General features: G+C 43.8%; 1 protein-coding gene across 1 annotated transcript in view; it reads left to right on the top strand.

Annotated features, from left to right (window-relative positions):
• Window positions 1-4970: 4970 nt before the first annotated feature.
• The window catches only part of GPR143 (G protein-coupled receptor 143), a gene marked incomplete at its 5' end in the record, with an annotated part of 31894 nt that continues 20530 nt past the window's right edge, over window positions 4971-16334 (top strand). The window contains 3 exons of the mRNA XM_084790589.1: window positions 4971-5220; window positions 9492-9601; window positions 10572-10666. Coding sequence (XP_084646715.1) covers window positions 4971-5220; window positions 9492-9601; window positions 10572-10666 — 455 coding nt within the window. The remainder of the gene's footprint in view (window positions 5221-9491; window positions 9602-10571; window positions 10667-16334) is intronic.

Below are 16334 nucleotides of genomic sequence, written 5' to 3'. Positions count from 1 at the left end.
AAGCTGGGGCTAGGGCTGATAGCTCTTAGTAGGGGCTTCCACTGATGGTGGCAAGTGGGGGCTTCCACTGATGGTGGCAAATGTCTAAAAAAGAAAGAGAAAGAAGTAGAGGAAAGGAACACACACACACACACACACACACACACACACACACACACACACACGATGATGAAGTAACACAGACTCCAGCAGGTAGATTTCAACAAGCTATTTCTTTTTATTACTATCTTATTTTCACCCTTATTCTTATTCTTTTCCATTTTCTTATTCTTATCCTTATCCTTTTCTGTTTTCTTATCCTTCTCACAGTTTGTATACCCCAACAAAATCTTTCAAGCAGTACAAAAATCCCACTGTGTTTACATTCTGTCTCTTTATAGATAAATGATTACAATAGATATACATAAGAAAATCATGTTCCCCAGTACCTTCATGTGATCAAATGTTTCATGTAGTATGAGTGAGGAACAAACATGAATAACAAGTTATTTCTAAGAATGCACACACACTTGTACATAAGCAACTTGTTACATATTAACGAGCATAAGCAAGCAAGGGAATTTCTCAGCCAGCTTTTCTTTCCTGGCAGGCTGTAGTTTGTGGCTACAAAGAAGAAATCAATTATCTTTTTTTTAAAAAAAGATTTATTTATTTATTTTTATGTATACAATGCTCTGCCTGCATGTGCACCTGCAGGCCAGAAGAGGGCATCAGATCACATCATAGATGGTTGTGAGCCACCATGTGGTTGCTGGGAATTGAACTCAGGACCTCTGGAAGAACAGTCAGTGCTCTTAACTGCTGAGCCATCTCTCCAGCCCCCCCCTTTTTTTTGGTTTTGGTTTGGATTTTGTTTTTTTGAGACAGGGTTTCTCTGTGTAGCCTTGGCTGTCCTGAACTCACTTCATAGACTAGGCTGGCCTCGAACTCACAGAGATCCGCCTGCCTCTGCCTCCCAAGTGCTGGGATTAAAGGCGTGTGCCACCACCTCCGGCGATGGAATCAATTATCTTAAGAAGTAATTTTATAAAGATCTTGAAAGAATTTTGAAAGAATCACAAATCTGGGCTGGAGAGATGGCTCAGAGGTTAAGAGCACGGGCTGCTCTTCCAGATGTCCTGAGTTCAATTCCCAGTAACCACATGGTGGCTCACAACCATCTGTAATGTGATCTGATGCCCACTTCTGGCATGCAGGCACACATGCAGGCTGAACATTGTATACATAATAAATAAACATTTTAAAAAAGAATCACAAATCTAAACTCCTATATAAAAATAATCAGTCATTTCTACCTTAAGCCCTAAAGGTACTCATCTACTCATTAATAGGTTTTATTAAATCATATCAGGAAGCCGATGGCAGAAAAATAGAATAAGGAAATCAATTGTCATCTCAGTCACCAGCCCACCTTGAAAGAGTCCTGTCAGCCAACGCTGCTATGGGCCATTGTTCTTGTTTTGCCAACCTCAAAAAGTCCCTGGCTTTACTAATAATAAGAGTGTGCTTTCTCTTAACTTCAATTGTCCCCTAAGATTTCCTGCATCGGGGCCAATAGCAAAAACATCTTCACCTTACTTTGCTAAACAATCTATTTTCCCCTAAGACTTTCTATGTCAGAGCCACTAGCAAAAACATCTTTACCTAACCCTTGTTGAACACTCTATTTTCCCAAATCCTTTCTAAGAGTAGTGATCATTGTTAGCAATCTACATCTGCAGGTTGTTTTCAGAGATGGTGGTTGAATCATTAATCTGCTCCAGCAGCAGTGCTTGAAAGAGATTAAGCATTGTTATTGAGTATGCCAATGACACTGCCCAGTGAGGGGCTGGGAGCTCACACAATTTGCATATTAAGGGGATTACAAGGACCTCAAAGATAACAAGCAGAGCTGTGCTCCATAACAGCATGAAGTCCTCAGGGCACACAGTTCTCAGGGTTATGCCTCACTGAGACACACACATCCTGGCTTTGCTAAATGGTAGGCCAAATTCAATGAATTCTAGAGCTGTTTTGCTGTTCCTCTTGCACAGACCCCAACAGTTCTGGACTGCTTTGAAGTCCTCTCTGACCCAGGGGGCCTCAGGCCTTTTGGCTCAGCCTAAGAGGAACTATGGCCTTCCCTGTCTGTTCAAGAGGCTCTGTGAACCTTCCTCATGTACATAAGGTGGCCTAAGATATTCTGCCTCTACTCATTCCATCCTGTAACTGTTTCCTTGCTCCCAAGGGAAACTGGTGCCTTATATATATTGCATTGTAGGGAATTTTAATTCAGAAGATGGCTGCTCTAGCAAGAGATCACATCCAAAGACCGTTTAGGTCTGTGTGATCTGGCTGGAATACAGACATGCCTTTAATCCCAGAAGACAGAGGCAAGCAGCTCTCTGAGTTCAAGGTCATCCTGGTATAGAGCAAGTTTCAGGTAAGCTTAGGTCCAGATGTGGTGGTACACACCTTTAATCCCAGCACTCAGGAGACAGAGGCAGGCAGATCTCTGTGTTCTAGTCAGTTCTGTTCAGTTAGTTCGGTGGAGTCAGTGAGTTGAGGGCAGTCCAGTGGAGTTGAGTTTGTGGTACTTCAGTTCACGGAATTCAGAGGCAGTTTTTTTTTTTGTTTTTGTTTTTGTTTTTTTACAGAGACAGATGGAAGAGAGAACAAGTTAGACACAAATGAAGATAGAATGAGCCAGAGAGTGAGAAGGAGCCAGAATTTTAGTAGATTGCTAGAGTTAGTTTGAGGCCAAGCAGAGCATTTCAGTCAGAAGCAGAGAGAAGCCAGTTTGCATCAATCTGCTTGGAGAGGAGTTTGAGCCAGAACAGCTAAATTGAACCAGCCAGCCAAAGTCCAGAAAGAGATAGAAAGGATGAACTTATTCAGCAGTAAGTCTCAGAGGCTAGAAATATTATTGGCCTAGATTATATTGTACAGAGGCTAGAAGCTTCCATGAGTAGGCCTAGGTTAACAGACGGAGGCAGTAAATCTCCAAGACAGCAATTACAGTAGGTGAATAAAAGATACTTTTACACTGCATATATCACAAAGAATTAAATTTGGACATAATAATATTTAATTAAGGTTATAATTTATATCTGACCATTTATACAGTATAGGCATCAATTAAATATGAATTTAGTTATTAATAAAGTTGAGAATAGTTTTGAAATATAGGTATTTTACAAATCCTAATATGGTTGTTGGAGAGATGGCTCAGCAGCTAAGAGCACTTGTTACTTTTCCAGAGTGCCCAGATTCAGTTCCCAGCATCCACGTCAGGTCACAACCATCTGTAACATCCATCTTATGGATGCCCTCTTCTGGCCTTCATGAGTGTGAGGCACGCCCATAGTGCACAAACATACACGCAGGCAAAACACCCATATACATGAAAACGAATTTCATTGTAACATGTCAGTAATTCGTTTTAGTACAATTATTGTCATTCCACTATGTATGCATTACCTAAACAGAAAACATGAAGTCTTTCTGGCATAATGCGAGGAGTTCGAAACCCTGTTCTGGGGCCTGTGGCTATTTTCTGCTCAGTGCTATTTCCACCTAAAACCTCTCTGCATATGGTTCAAGTATGAAACTTGCCGGATTCCTTATCATTGCCGGAGAACACAGGTGTGATCCAAGGCATGTGCCTTGTCTTGTGGAGCTTGTGGAAAGAATGTGTGGAGACAGCAAGTAAACACCACTGTCAGTACACCTTGTGACACTTAGAAGTGTCAGAAATTGAGAGCTCTTAAGAGGGACAAGGCTTGAGAGGAGTGGGGCTTGTAGGAGGGCACTGGCCTGGCAGGTACAGGATGGGATTTAAGGAGGAGTTCTGGAATAACATTTTTTTTTTAATTTTGGGACAAGATCTCTCTGTAGCCCTATCAATTGAGGAACTCACTATGTAGACCAAGCTGGCTTCAAACTCACAGAGATCTGCCTGTCCCTGCCTCCTGAGTGCTGGGAGTAAAGACATATATACCACTAAACTTGTCTAAAGTAAAACTCTAAAGCATGAAGCTTTAACTTGGAAAATTCCCAGCTGTCTGGCAATCATTTTTTGTTCTGTTTTACCATTTATGAACATAGGTTTCAGTTGGCCTGGGGTGGTAGCACACCCTTTTAATACCACTGCTCTGGAGGCAGAGGTAGGTGGATCTGTGTGGGTTCGAGGTCAGCCTGGTCTACATAGTCATACCTGGCACAAAAACATAAAGGCAAAGGAATGAAGTTGGTGCTGGTTATTCATTTAGTTTTATTGTATGTGTATGTGTACGGTTGGTTTATTCGGTGTTTGTTTACTTGTCGAGACAAGATCTCACAGTGCAGCTTTGGCTGCTATGAAACTCACTATATAGATCATAATAGATGTGAACTCACAGAGATGGCCTGCCTCTGCCTCCAAAGTGCTAGAATTAAGAATGTTTTTAATTTAAAATGGAGGTTTCTGTGGGTTGGTTCCATGAGACAGGACCAAAGAGAAAGGATGTGAGGACTGTTTCTGTTTAGGAGGGTTGTATTCAGAAGGGTGAATCTTAGTGGATGTACATGAATATGTTGCTTTCCAGGCATCACATGAAGATGTCACAGGAACATAGCTCTCCTAAGAGACTTGTTTAGAGAAAATGACAGGTTAAGGGCTGTAAGTCCTGAGGAAGTAAGGTACACAGAAGGCTTGGTGGATGGGGAAAATGCTGACCCCTGCTCACTTCTGGTGCTCCTCCCCCACCCCTCTTCCCTCTGAAGATCCAGCATTAGCCTCGTGAGACCTCGTGGCCTTTGAGGAGGGTGCAAACCCCTCCCCCCCCCCCCCCCCCCCCCCCCCCCCCGCCTAGAGCCAGGCGCCTTTGCAGCCTAAGGGCTGGGGTAGGGGAGAGGCACATGATGCTCAATCTCCCTCGCCAGCCCAGCACCTGACCAGGGAAAAGCTGTGGCTTCTACAAACCAGAGACCCCGATCCCTAAACAAGACCAATGGCCTCCCCACGCCTGGGAATCTTCTGCTGTCCTACTCGGGACGCAGCCACACAGCTGGTGCTGAGCTTCCAACCGCGGGTGTTCCACGCGCTGTGCCTGGGCAGTGGTGCTCTCCGCCTGGTGCTTGGCCTCCTGCAGCTCCTGCCAGGGCGAAGATCTGTTGGTCACAGGGCGCCTGCGACACCTCCACCGGCCTCCGTCCACATCCTCCGCGCTGCTACCGCCTGTGACTTTCTTGGCTGCCTGGGTAAGGGGTCACAGCCAGCTCTTACGGGGGATAGGATATGCTGTTCACAGGGTAGAGTGTGCAGGGTTCCACACAGTGGGATCTGCCCTCGCTTGAGGATGGTACAGAATTCACTGGTTGGGACCTATTCTGGCCAAGATGCGTGGCCTCAGAGGGGAATCCCGGTTTGGGAACAGCTACGTGATTTGAGGTGTGAGACTGGCCCTTGGGTCCAGAGCAGGGCTGGAGCTATTTACCTGGTGACTGGATAGTGCTAGGGAATTCTGCAGTGCGATTGGTAATATTAAGGTCAGTGGAACTTTAAACAAAAGTACCCAGAAACAAACAAAAACAAAACTAGAATGGGTTTTTTGTTAAGTCAATGAGGAGTAACAGTCAATACCATCTGTGTGCATTTTCTTTCCTATGTGTTTCTTTGTTTTTAATCTGAAAGTCCTGTCTTTTGAGATGTTGAAATAACCAGGGCCCTGTGCATGCTGGGTAAAAGCTCTACCAAACAGCTTTGTCTCCAGCACCTCAGGTAAATAAAGTACTATCTGGTGTGTGTTCTGTGACACTTTTGTTATGAATGACACAATGCTTTAAAATGTTTTCAGCCCCAGCCCCAGAGAAGATTGATAGCATGTGAGTGCTGCATGAATTTACATGAAGTTTTATGGGAATACAGCACTGCCCAGCGTTTCCTCCTGTTCTGAGACCCTCTTTGCTAGGGTGGAGTAGGAGATTGGAAATAGACACCATAGTCCACAAAACAATCTTTAACTACCTGACCCTTAACAGAATGCGTTTGCCAATATCTTCTTTCAACTAGAGCATAATGCACCTTGCTGAACTCTGAACTAGGCTTTCCTTTTATCTGCTTAGTGTGGAAATTGTCCAATATGCTTGAAGGTAGTCTATAATTATAAAGAAGTATCCTGACTCTCCAGATGCCCCTCCCCCAGCTTTGCAGGCCTTCCATTTTACTCCCTTCTGACTGCGTTAATTGGAAGCAAATTCCAGACTTGATGTATTTCTGTTTGTTAGGTTCGAGTAAAAAGCCCCCAAACCTAAATATTTTGTGCAGTTTAACACCAATGCATCTTTCACTTTACAATAATGAAAACCAAGTTCTCCATGTTGTCAGAATGCACTCACTTGTCTCCTAAATGGGAGACAACATTCTCCCAAATTGTGTCTATGCTTTGTCACTTCCTGACGGTGCTGTCCATGTGGGAACTGCAGTTTTCAACCATTGCTGTTTGTCCTTGAGGTAAGGGCTGTGTGTCCAGTGTTCATTTTCCTGGGTGTATCACCTTGAAAAAGTCCCTGGATACAGGTGGTTGAGTGTGCCAAGGCCTAGATCTGATTAATTCCATTCACAAGAGTCACAAAACTGTGACTGGAGACAATGAAGAGTTTGAGTTCAGATGAATGCTCTGTAAATCCCAAGTCACTTCCTCACATTTGGAGACTAACACAGCAAGAACTAATTCCTTTCTGCAAGGGATAAATTGTTTTTAGTGCAGGGCTAATTCAATCCTACTGGTGTTTTCTTTATCCTTAAGGACGTTCTTAAGATAGCTAGCAATAGCAATTCAGTCCTGTAACTTGAATATTTTGAAATAAAGATGTACCTAAATATCTTGAGGAGTAGTAAAAAGGACACTGTCCTTCAAAAAATCATTTCAGTGAGCTTGTAGCCATGAAACGGAAGTTAGCAGAGGGCTGAGGGGCCAACCCTTGTTTTGAAAGATATGAAACACAAGTGCTTATCTCACAGGCCCCCTGGCCCAGTTTTGGTTCTTTGAAGATGGGCTCATTATGTGACCACTAATGCTGTTAGTGCCTCTGGAGTGCATTGATCACAGGCTTGTGCCACTATGCTGAGCTCCTCCCATAACCATTAGTAAGCTCCAAGGAGAGTTACATTGCTGACAATTATAAAGTACTTTTCAGAAAAGTTATTATTTTTATTAGCAGTGGCTTGATGATTAGAAGATATGGCTTAAGAGTTTAGGAACCAGCTGGGCAGTCGTGGTGCACACCTTTAATCCCAGCACTCAGAAGCAGAGGCAGGCAAATCTCTGAGTTTGAGGCCAGCCTGGTCTACAGAGTGAGTTTCATGACAGCCAAAGCTACACAGAGAAACACACACACACACACACACACACACACACACACACACACACACACACACAAGTTTAGGAACCACACTAATCCTTCAGTAGTGCATTACTCCTCAGTACATGCATATGGAGTTATATATGTTATAATATGGAGTATTACATAGCAGTACATATGCATCTTCCCAGCTCCTTATATGATGAAAATAATAATTAACATGGATATTAAAAGATACAGGTAAATAATACAGATCTGCTAGTGGTGCTGTAATTCCGACTCACCAAGCAAATGAGGGACGATGTTGTTCCTGCTTGTGGTTTGACTAGACACTGAAGTGCTTGGGACAACTCTGACAATAACAATTATCTCAGTTGCTTTGGTGGTGTTTAATTTCTTGAGCTCTTTATATATTTTGGATATTAGACCTTTGTCAGATGTAGGGTTGGTGAAGATCTTTTCCCAGTTTGTAGGCTGTTGCTTTGTTCTCTTGACAGTGTCTCCTGCCTTACAGAAGCTTCTCAGCCTCATGAGGTCCCATTTATTAATTGTTGACATTAATGTCTGGGCTGTTGGTGTTCTGTTCAGGAAGTTGTCTCCTGTGCCAATATGTTCCAGGCTCTTCCCCACTTTTTCTTCTAAGTGACTTAGTGTCTCTGGTTTTATGTTGAGGTCTTTAATCCACTTGGATTTGAGTTTTGTACAAGGTGACAAATATGGGTCCAGTTGCATTTTTTTACACATAGACATCCAGTTAGACCAGCACCATTTGTTGAAGATGCTATCCCTTTTCCATCGAATAGATTTGGCTTCTTTGTCGAAAATCAAGTGACCATATGTGTGTGGATTCATATCTGGGTCTTCGATTCGAGTTGCTCAGCCTTCAGTTTCTTCTTTATCATTACACATGAACATGTCTGTTTTCTCTTTCATCTTTCTTTCCTTCTCTCTCTTTCTCCTCGATGTGTACTTATAAAGGCTTTCTTGTTTTATTATTTAAATTTTCAAAATTTTAATCACTTAGCTGGGCGTGATGGCACACGCCTTTAATCCTAGCACTCGGGAGGCAGAGGCAGGTGGATCACTGTGAGTTCAAGACCCAGCCTAGGACATCCAAGGCTACACAGAGAGACCCTGTCTTGAAACCCTCCCAAAATTTTTAAAAATCACTTTACAGCCTGATCCCAGCCCTCTCCTCCCAGTCCTTCCCTCATGCCCCCTCCCCCACTCCCCAACTCTTTTTCTCCGAGAAGTGGAGTCCCTAAGGGGTACCAACCCACCTTGTTACCTCAAGCCACAGCAGGAGTAAACACATCCTCTCCCACTGAGGCCAGGCTAGGCAGCCCAGCTAGGGGGAAGGGATCCAAAAGCAGGCAACAGAGTCAGAGACAGCCCCTACTCCCATTGTTAGGGGAGTATGATGAACAAGCTAGACATCTGCTACATATGTGTAGGGGGTCTAGGTCTGGCCCATGCGTGCTCTTTGGTTGGTGGTTCAGTCTCTGTGAGTCCCCATGGGCCCAGGTTAGTTGGCTCTGTAGGTCTTCCTGTGGTGTCCTTGTACCTCTCCAGCTCCTTCTATTCTTCCTCTCTTCCACAAAACTCCTCAACCCCTGATTATTGTCTGGCTGTGGGTCCCTGCATCTGTTTCCATCAGCTGCTGGATGAAGCCTCTCAGAAGGCAGTTATGCTAGGCTCCTGTCTGTAAGCATAGCAGAGTATCATTAATAGTGTCAAAGGTTAGCTTTCTCCCATGGGGTGGGGGCTCAAGTTGGACCAGTTATAGGTAGGACATTCCCTCAGCCTCCACTTCATTCTCATCCCTAAATTTCCTGTAGGCAGGACAAATTTTGGGTGGAAGTTTTTTGTTTTTGTTTTTGTTTTTTTTTTGTGAGACAGGGTTTCTCTGTGTAGCCTTGGCTGTCCTGGACTTGATTTGTAGACCAGGCTGGACTTGAACTCACAGTGATCTGCTTGCCTCTGCCTCCCGAGTGCTGGGATTACAGGCATGTACTACCATGCACTATCCTTGTGTGGAAGGTTTTATGGGTGAGTTGGTGTCCACCTCCTTCCAGTGGCAGCCCCATCTGGCAACAGGAGGTGGAAACCAGACTGGTTGATATTTGAATTAGAATCAAATAGGATTTTACTATCTGATTCTCACACAGGAATCGTTATCAGATCCACAGTGTGGGTAGCCTACCCAGATTTCATTGAAAACATCTCCAATGTGAATGGAACAGACATTTGGCCTGCTGCTTTCTGTGTGGGGAGTGCGGTAAGTCATCTTCCTTTGTTCAGCTTCCTCCCTCTGCTCCTGCTACACTATGGTCTTCGAAGTCAGCAGAGTAGACACTGGAAGCTGTGCGCAATGCAATTTTCAGGTCTTGCCCTGCACCTGAGACATCAAGAGTCAATGTGATGCCAAATCTATCTGGGGTGCGGAATAGATATAGAAGTCTGAGAATGACCCCTCCAGTGCCTCAGCCTTCTCTTTACACACATAAACATATACCCTCTCCATAATGTGTACACAGTCCCAATCAAAGCCAGCTACAGAAAAGACATGGAGATTGGAGGTGGTTTCCCAAATGAAATATATTTAAATGTACATTAAATATTTCATATGAAATGTTTGGATAAATAAAGCATTCAATAAGTATATATATTTCACACAGAGAAGCATGCTATGCTTCTTGCACTGCACTGCTCCTCACAGGAATGTTGCCATGTCAAGTCTCAGTTCCTTTACAGAATTCCCAGCTTACTCTCATTCACACTCTCTGTGGTTTCCTAACTGCAATCCAATGATGCCCACGTCGCAACCAACTTTAGTATGGCACATTGATTTTTTTTGCTGTAACCTGGAATCCACTCTTGCCATCCCCTTCTGCAGAAGCACTTTCTGAGTCTCTCAGGCCCACACTTTTCCCTTCTCGGAAATGGAGCTTTTACCTTGACCCGCAAGAGTGCTTCTATCATTGTACACTAGGCATCAAAGATCTCTACCTGCTTTGTCTGCAAGTATGACAGAGACAGAGTTCCCATGTCAGACCCAATTACATAGACAGAGGACAGAACATACACATATATTTCTGGGTCACAGCCATCCTGAGTTCTCAGAGGCTGTGTCCACATGTTCACCTATGCTGCCAGGCAAACCTGTGTCTGGCCTTCGTTTCAGGCATGAGTAGAACACTTCATGCATGCTGCTAGAATCTTTAATGCTGAGTTCCTCTTGATTATAGATGTGGATCCAGCTGTTGTACAGTGCCTGCCTCTGGTGGCTCTTCTGCTATGCTGTTGACGTGTACTTGGTGATCAGGAGATCGGCAGGATTGAGGTATTTATTGACTGCAGACATAAACAAGGATGTCTTTCCTGATTCTGTGAGTAAGATTTGGGTGCTACTGGTCATTCAAGGGTTCTTTGCAGTACGGCTCACACCATACATCAACCTGCCAGTTGGATTTCCATGCCGAAGTATCTATGCCTGCTCATTTTTGTAATAACATTTATTTGGACACATGCTCTCACTACGCAATCCAGGCTGGCATTGAGCCTAGGATTCTCCTGCTTCTGCTTCCTGAGCATTTAGATTACGGGGATTTGTACTATTCTCAGCTGACAGCTCATTTTTGTAACATAACCACTGGCAAATTCAAAACATCAAGATTCTTACAACTTTGTAAATAAGTAACTTGGGAAATTAAGTAGTTAGGGGCTGTTGGGAGTTTCAAGTGAAGAACATACGTATTCAAGCCCCTAGGTTCAATTTCAGTGGTTAAACTAAAATAAACAAATAAAAAAGTGGGGGTAAATTGACTATTTGTGAGATTTAGAAGTGAATACTCATTTAGAAGTCCCCTCATTCCATGTCATCCCACACAAATTTTATGCTTTGTTTATTATCTGGTCTCCCATTCTGTCCCCTGCTACTCAAGGCCTTTGGCATTAATTTTGAGGTAAATGTAAACATTTCTGTAGGCAAGATCACAGTGATGTCAATATCTAGAATGTTCTGGTCAGAGTTCAGCTTCTGAGGATGCCCTAGCATGTAGAAAGTTAATGCATGGGATGAGAAGTCCAGGAAACTCTCCAAGGGGATGTTTTCAGAGTTAAGACATGTGCCTGTGAGGAATGGAATGGGCTCCCTCTTACAGAGAAACCAGGCACACAGCAGAGGTAATGGCAGTCCCTGTTTTTCACAGTGACTGAGTCTCACTCTGGTGCTTGACACAAGTCCTACTTCTTGGAGCCTTGGGCAAAGTATGGGAGTGGCCTTTCTGGCTGGAATGAGCCAGGCCTGGGAATGTGACTTCTATAGCCTCTGGCTTTCCCTTTGAAGGGGCTGCTGGTGGTGTCCAGGGTAGTGGGTGTGGCTTCTTCTGAGAGGCCACTGAGAGGCTGAGGCTGGTGGGGAGATGTATCCTGCTGAATTCCAGGGCAGGGGCCCAACTTGGTAAACATGGCTGGCTAGACTTCCCATGTCCTTTGAGATCTTGCCAGCACTTACCTGCTTTTTTGGGCAGGCATGGGAGTATTTTCTCCTTTAAATCCAGTCCCAAGAAAGGTCAATAAGCTAGATGTAATGCTTAAATTTCAGCTGTTTGCTGTGGCTCCCTCCTGGCGTGGAATATACAGACTTCAAACAATATTAGATGGACCTGAGATTCTGGAAAAGTCCTTGGGTGGACGGTACTGCTAATTGTAAGAAAATGAGAGTATGGTTCTCCATGGGGCACATTTGAATAATCTCGAGCACCACAGACACTGAGGCAGAAGGATCTGTAGTTGGAGGTCAACTCAGGCTGAATAGTGGGAACCTGTTGCAAAAAGAAATGAAAGTGTGGGTGGCCTTAGACTTGGTTGTTTGGTCTTATATCCTGGACTGCTCACTCACCACTCTGGAAATGCATCCAGCGTGGCCGAAGATGAGGATGAGCAGAGCCTGCTGTCATCAATAGTACATTCCCCTATAGAGAGCTTTTCTGACGTAGCTGAGTCTCCATACAGCCTAGACCTCTAGCAATACTCACATTGCCTACGTGCTCCCTTCCAGCTTCCTGCCCCTGGGAGGCCAGGCAAGGGCCACTCCAGGAACTAGCTACAATGTGGGAGGCAAAATATGCTAGGATCACTTCCTTGTGCTCTCCAAGACAATTGGTACAAAATGGTTTTTCTCTCAAAGCTTTGTGTGCCAGGCTGTTTCTTTTCCTGTTTAGTGTAGGTCCTGGTTTCCTGCTGTGATCTATGAGCATGCTTTCTGTTCATACAGCTGATCTTCAAAATCAGAATCCCTAATTATCGAAGTCCAGCTTTGACATTAACTGGGGAAAACTGAGGTGGGGCGTGAATCCTGTGGCTGTCTGCCTGGTGACCCTGTAGGCTTTCTCTGAAGGCAACCTTCCAGGCCAGAACTGATAGTTACCAGCAATAGCTTCCACTGATGGTGCTAAGCTGGGGCTAGGGCTGAGGGCTCCTAGTGGGGATTTCCATTGATGGGTGGCAAGCATCTAAAAAAGAAAGAGAAAGAAGGAGAGAAAAGAATATCTCTCTCTCTCCCCCTCTCTCCCTCTTCCTCTCCCTCTCCCTCTCCCTCTCCCCCTCCCTCCCTCCCTCCCTCCCTCCCCCCCCCTCTCTCTCTCTCTCTCATACTAGACTATGAAGTAACACAGATTCCAGCAAATAGGTTTCAACAAGCTGCTTCTTTTTCTTCTTTTCATTATTATCTTATTTTCATCCATATTCTTTTCCATTTTCTTATCCTTTTCCTTTTCCATTTTCTTATCCTTCTCACAGTTTATATATCCCAACAAAATCTTTCAAGCAGTACAAAAATCCCACTGTGTTTACATTCTGTCTCTTTATAGATAAATGATTACAATAGATATACATAAGAAAACCATGTTCCCCAGTACCTTCATGTGATCAAATGTTTCATGTAGTATGAGTGAGGAAGAAACATGAATAACAAGTTATTTCTAAGAATGCACAAACACTTGTACATAAGCAACTTGTTACATATTAACAGAGCATAAGCAAGCAAGGGAATTTCTCAGCCAGCTTTTCTTTACCGGCAGACTGCAGTTTGTGGCTACAAAGAAGGAATCAATTATCTTAAGAAGTAATCTTATAAATATCTTGAAAGAATCACAAATCTGGGCTGGAGAGATGGCTCAGAGGTTAAGAGCACTGGTTGCTCTTCCAGAGGTCCTGAGTTCAATTCCCAGTAACCACATGGTGGCTCACAACCATCTATAATGTGATCTGATGCCCACTTCTGGCATGCAGGCACACATGCAGGCTGAACATTGTATACATAATAAATAAGTATTTTAAAAAAGAATCACAAATCTAAACTCCTATATAAAAATAATCAGTCGTTTCTACCTTAAGCCCTAAAGGTACTCATCTACTCATTAATAGGTTTTATTAAATCATATCAGGAAGCCGAGGGCAGAAAAATAGAATAAGGAAATCAATTGTCATCTCAGTCACCAGCCCACCTTGAAAGAGTCCTGTCAGCCAACGCTGCTATGGGCCATTATTCTTGTTTTGCCAACCTCAAAAAGTCCCTGGCTTTACTAATAATAAGAGTGTGCTTTCTCTTAACTTCAATTGTCCCCTAAGATTTCCTGCATCAGGGCCAATAGCAAAAACATCTTCACCTTACTTTGCTAAACAATCTATTTTCCCCTAAGGCTTTCTATGTCAGAGCCACTAGCAAAAACATCTTTACCTAACCCTTGTTGAACACTCTATTTTCCCAAATCCTTTCTAAGAGTAGTGATCATTGTTAGCAATCTACATCTGCAGGTTGTTTTCAGAGATGGTGGTTGAATCATTAATCTGCTCCAGCAGCAGTGCTTGAAAGAGATCAAGCATTGTTATTGAGTATGCCAATGACACTGCCCAGTGAGGGGCTGGGAGCTCACACAATTTGCATATTAAGGGGATTATAAGGACAGCAAAGATAACAAGTAGAGCTGTGCTCCACAGCAGCATGAAGTCTTCAGGACACATAATTCTCGCATGAAGTCCTCGGGACACATAGTTCTCGCTTGAAGTCGTCAGGACGTGTAGTTCTTGGGTTATGCCTCGCTGAGAGACACACATCGTGGGTTTGCTAACCAGTGGGCTGCACCATGAGTTCTAGAGCTGCTTTGCTGTTCCTCTTGCATGGACCCCAACATCAAATGGACATGGGATGTGCTTTGCTAGGGGTCCTGCTGAATCTTGAATGCCAGGTAGTGTGTGTGTGACTGATGGAGCCTGACATGCTCAACCATAAAGAAGCATCTATTTGAATGCTCACCACTCCTCCATGGCATCAGCTAGCTGGCTTTGTGTTGGCTTAAATCTCCAGAGTTACAGCACATGTGGAAGACCATATCCTCAAATCTGTGGGATTGTGTGGCAAGGGTAGGACTGGGTGGATGTGTCCAGTCATAAGGATAAAGGAAGGATATGGCAGGAATGTGAGCTATGTCTGGAATGTGGAGTGCAGAGGAGGGAAGAAGAAAGCTCTCTGGTTTGCCTGGAGAAATTGTGATGTCTAATCTCCACCAGGTTCTGAGACAAAGTTTCTTGGTTTGAACCTTCGGATTGCACCCTTTGTCTGATTTCCACCCAAGATGTCCACCCTATTAATTTATTTATTATTTGGGTTTTTTGTTTTGTTTGTTTGTTTGTTTGAGATAGGGTTTCCTTGGCTGTCCTGGACTTGTTTTATTGACCAGGCTGTCCTCAAACTCACAGAGATCTGCGTGCCTCTGCCTCCCTAGTGCTGGGACTAAAAGTGTGTGCCACCACCACCTGGCTATTATTCGTTTTTTTTTTTTTTTCAAGACAGGGCTTCATTGGGTGGCGTTGGCTGTCCTGGACTCACTTTGTAGATCAGGCTGGACTTCAACTCACAGAGATCTGCCTGCTTCTGCCTCCTGATTGCTGGGATTACAGATGTACAACACCATGCCCAGCTTATTATTTATTTACTTATTTATGTTTTTACTAGACAGAGTTTCTCTCTGTAGCCTTGGCTGTCCTGAACTCGCTTTGTAGACCAGGCTGGCCTTGAACTCAGAGATCCATCTGCTTCTGTCTCCCAAGAGCTGGGATTAAAGGTGTATGCCATCACTCCCAGCTTTATTATTTATTTTTAATTATGTATATATGTATGTTATGTGTGTGTTGGCTTGTGCATGTGACTATAGGTACCTGAAGAAGTCAGAAGAGGGCACCACCTAGATCCCCTAGAGCTGGAGTTACAGACAGTTCTGAAACTGTTCTGAGCCAACTCTCTAGTCCTACACTTATTTTTATTTAGGTTTTTCAAGACAGGGTTTCTCTGTGTAGCCCTGGCTATCCTGAAACTTGTTTTGTAGACTAGGCTGTCCTCAAACTCACCTATATCTTCCTGTCTCTGCCTCCTGAGTGCTGAGATTACAGGCATGGCTTAATTATTTACCGAGACAGGGGTACTGTTATATGTACCCCAGCCCAAAGTTCCTGTACTTTTATGGATTCCTATGATTACATTGAGCTACCCTGATAATATAAGATGAGATCACCTCAAAAAGTCCCTACTCAATCACATCTGTGGCCTTTCCAGATTCTAGATATCAGGACATGGATATCAGTGGGACCATGTCCTGCCTACCACATTGTTAGGCCACTTACCTTATAAACTTGGCTTTGGATGATCACAGTTCTGAACTGGATTTCTCAGCTTCTGTTCCTGTTTGTCTAGTTGAGTGTTTAGGGGTTTGTCATTACTTGTATGACGCCGTCCTCTTGAGATTGTAGCCTTCTATTCAGAAAAGAGACTTGTTTTGTTCTTAGCATTTTCTGTTCCTACAACTTTTGCTGCATAAACTTTTGACCACTGAAAGTTGAGATTCATACTAGTACAATTCCATGTAGCTTACAGCCACCTTCCTGGGCACCAGGCATGAATTTAGTGCATATACATACATGCCGGTACTCATACATACACATGAAATAAAATG

This window comes from Acomys minous (genome assembly GCF_964271855.1).
Source record: "Acomys minous genome assembly, chromosome: 7".
Lineage (NCBI taxonomy): Eukaryota > Metazoa > Chordata > Mammalia > Rodentia > Muridae > Acomys > Acomys minous.
The sequence above is the reverse complement of the archived record's forward strand: the minus strand, read 5'-3'. Positions and strand labels throughout refer to the sequence as shown.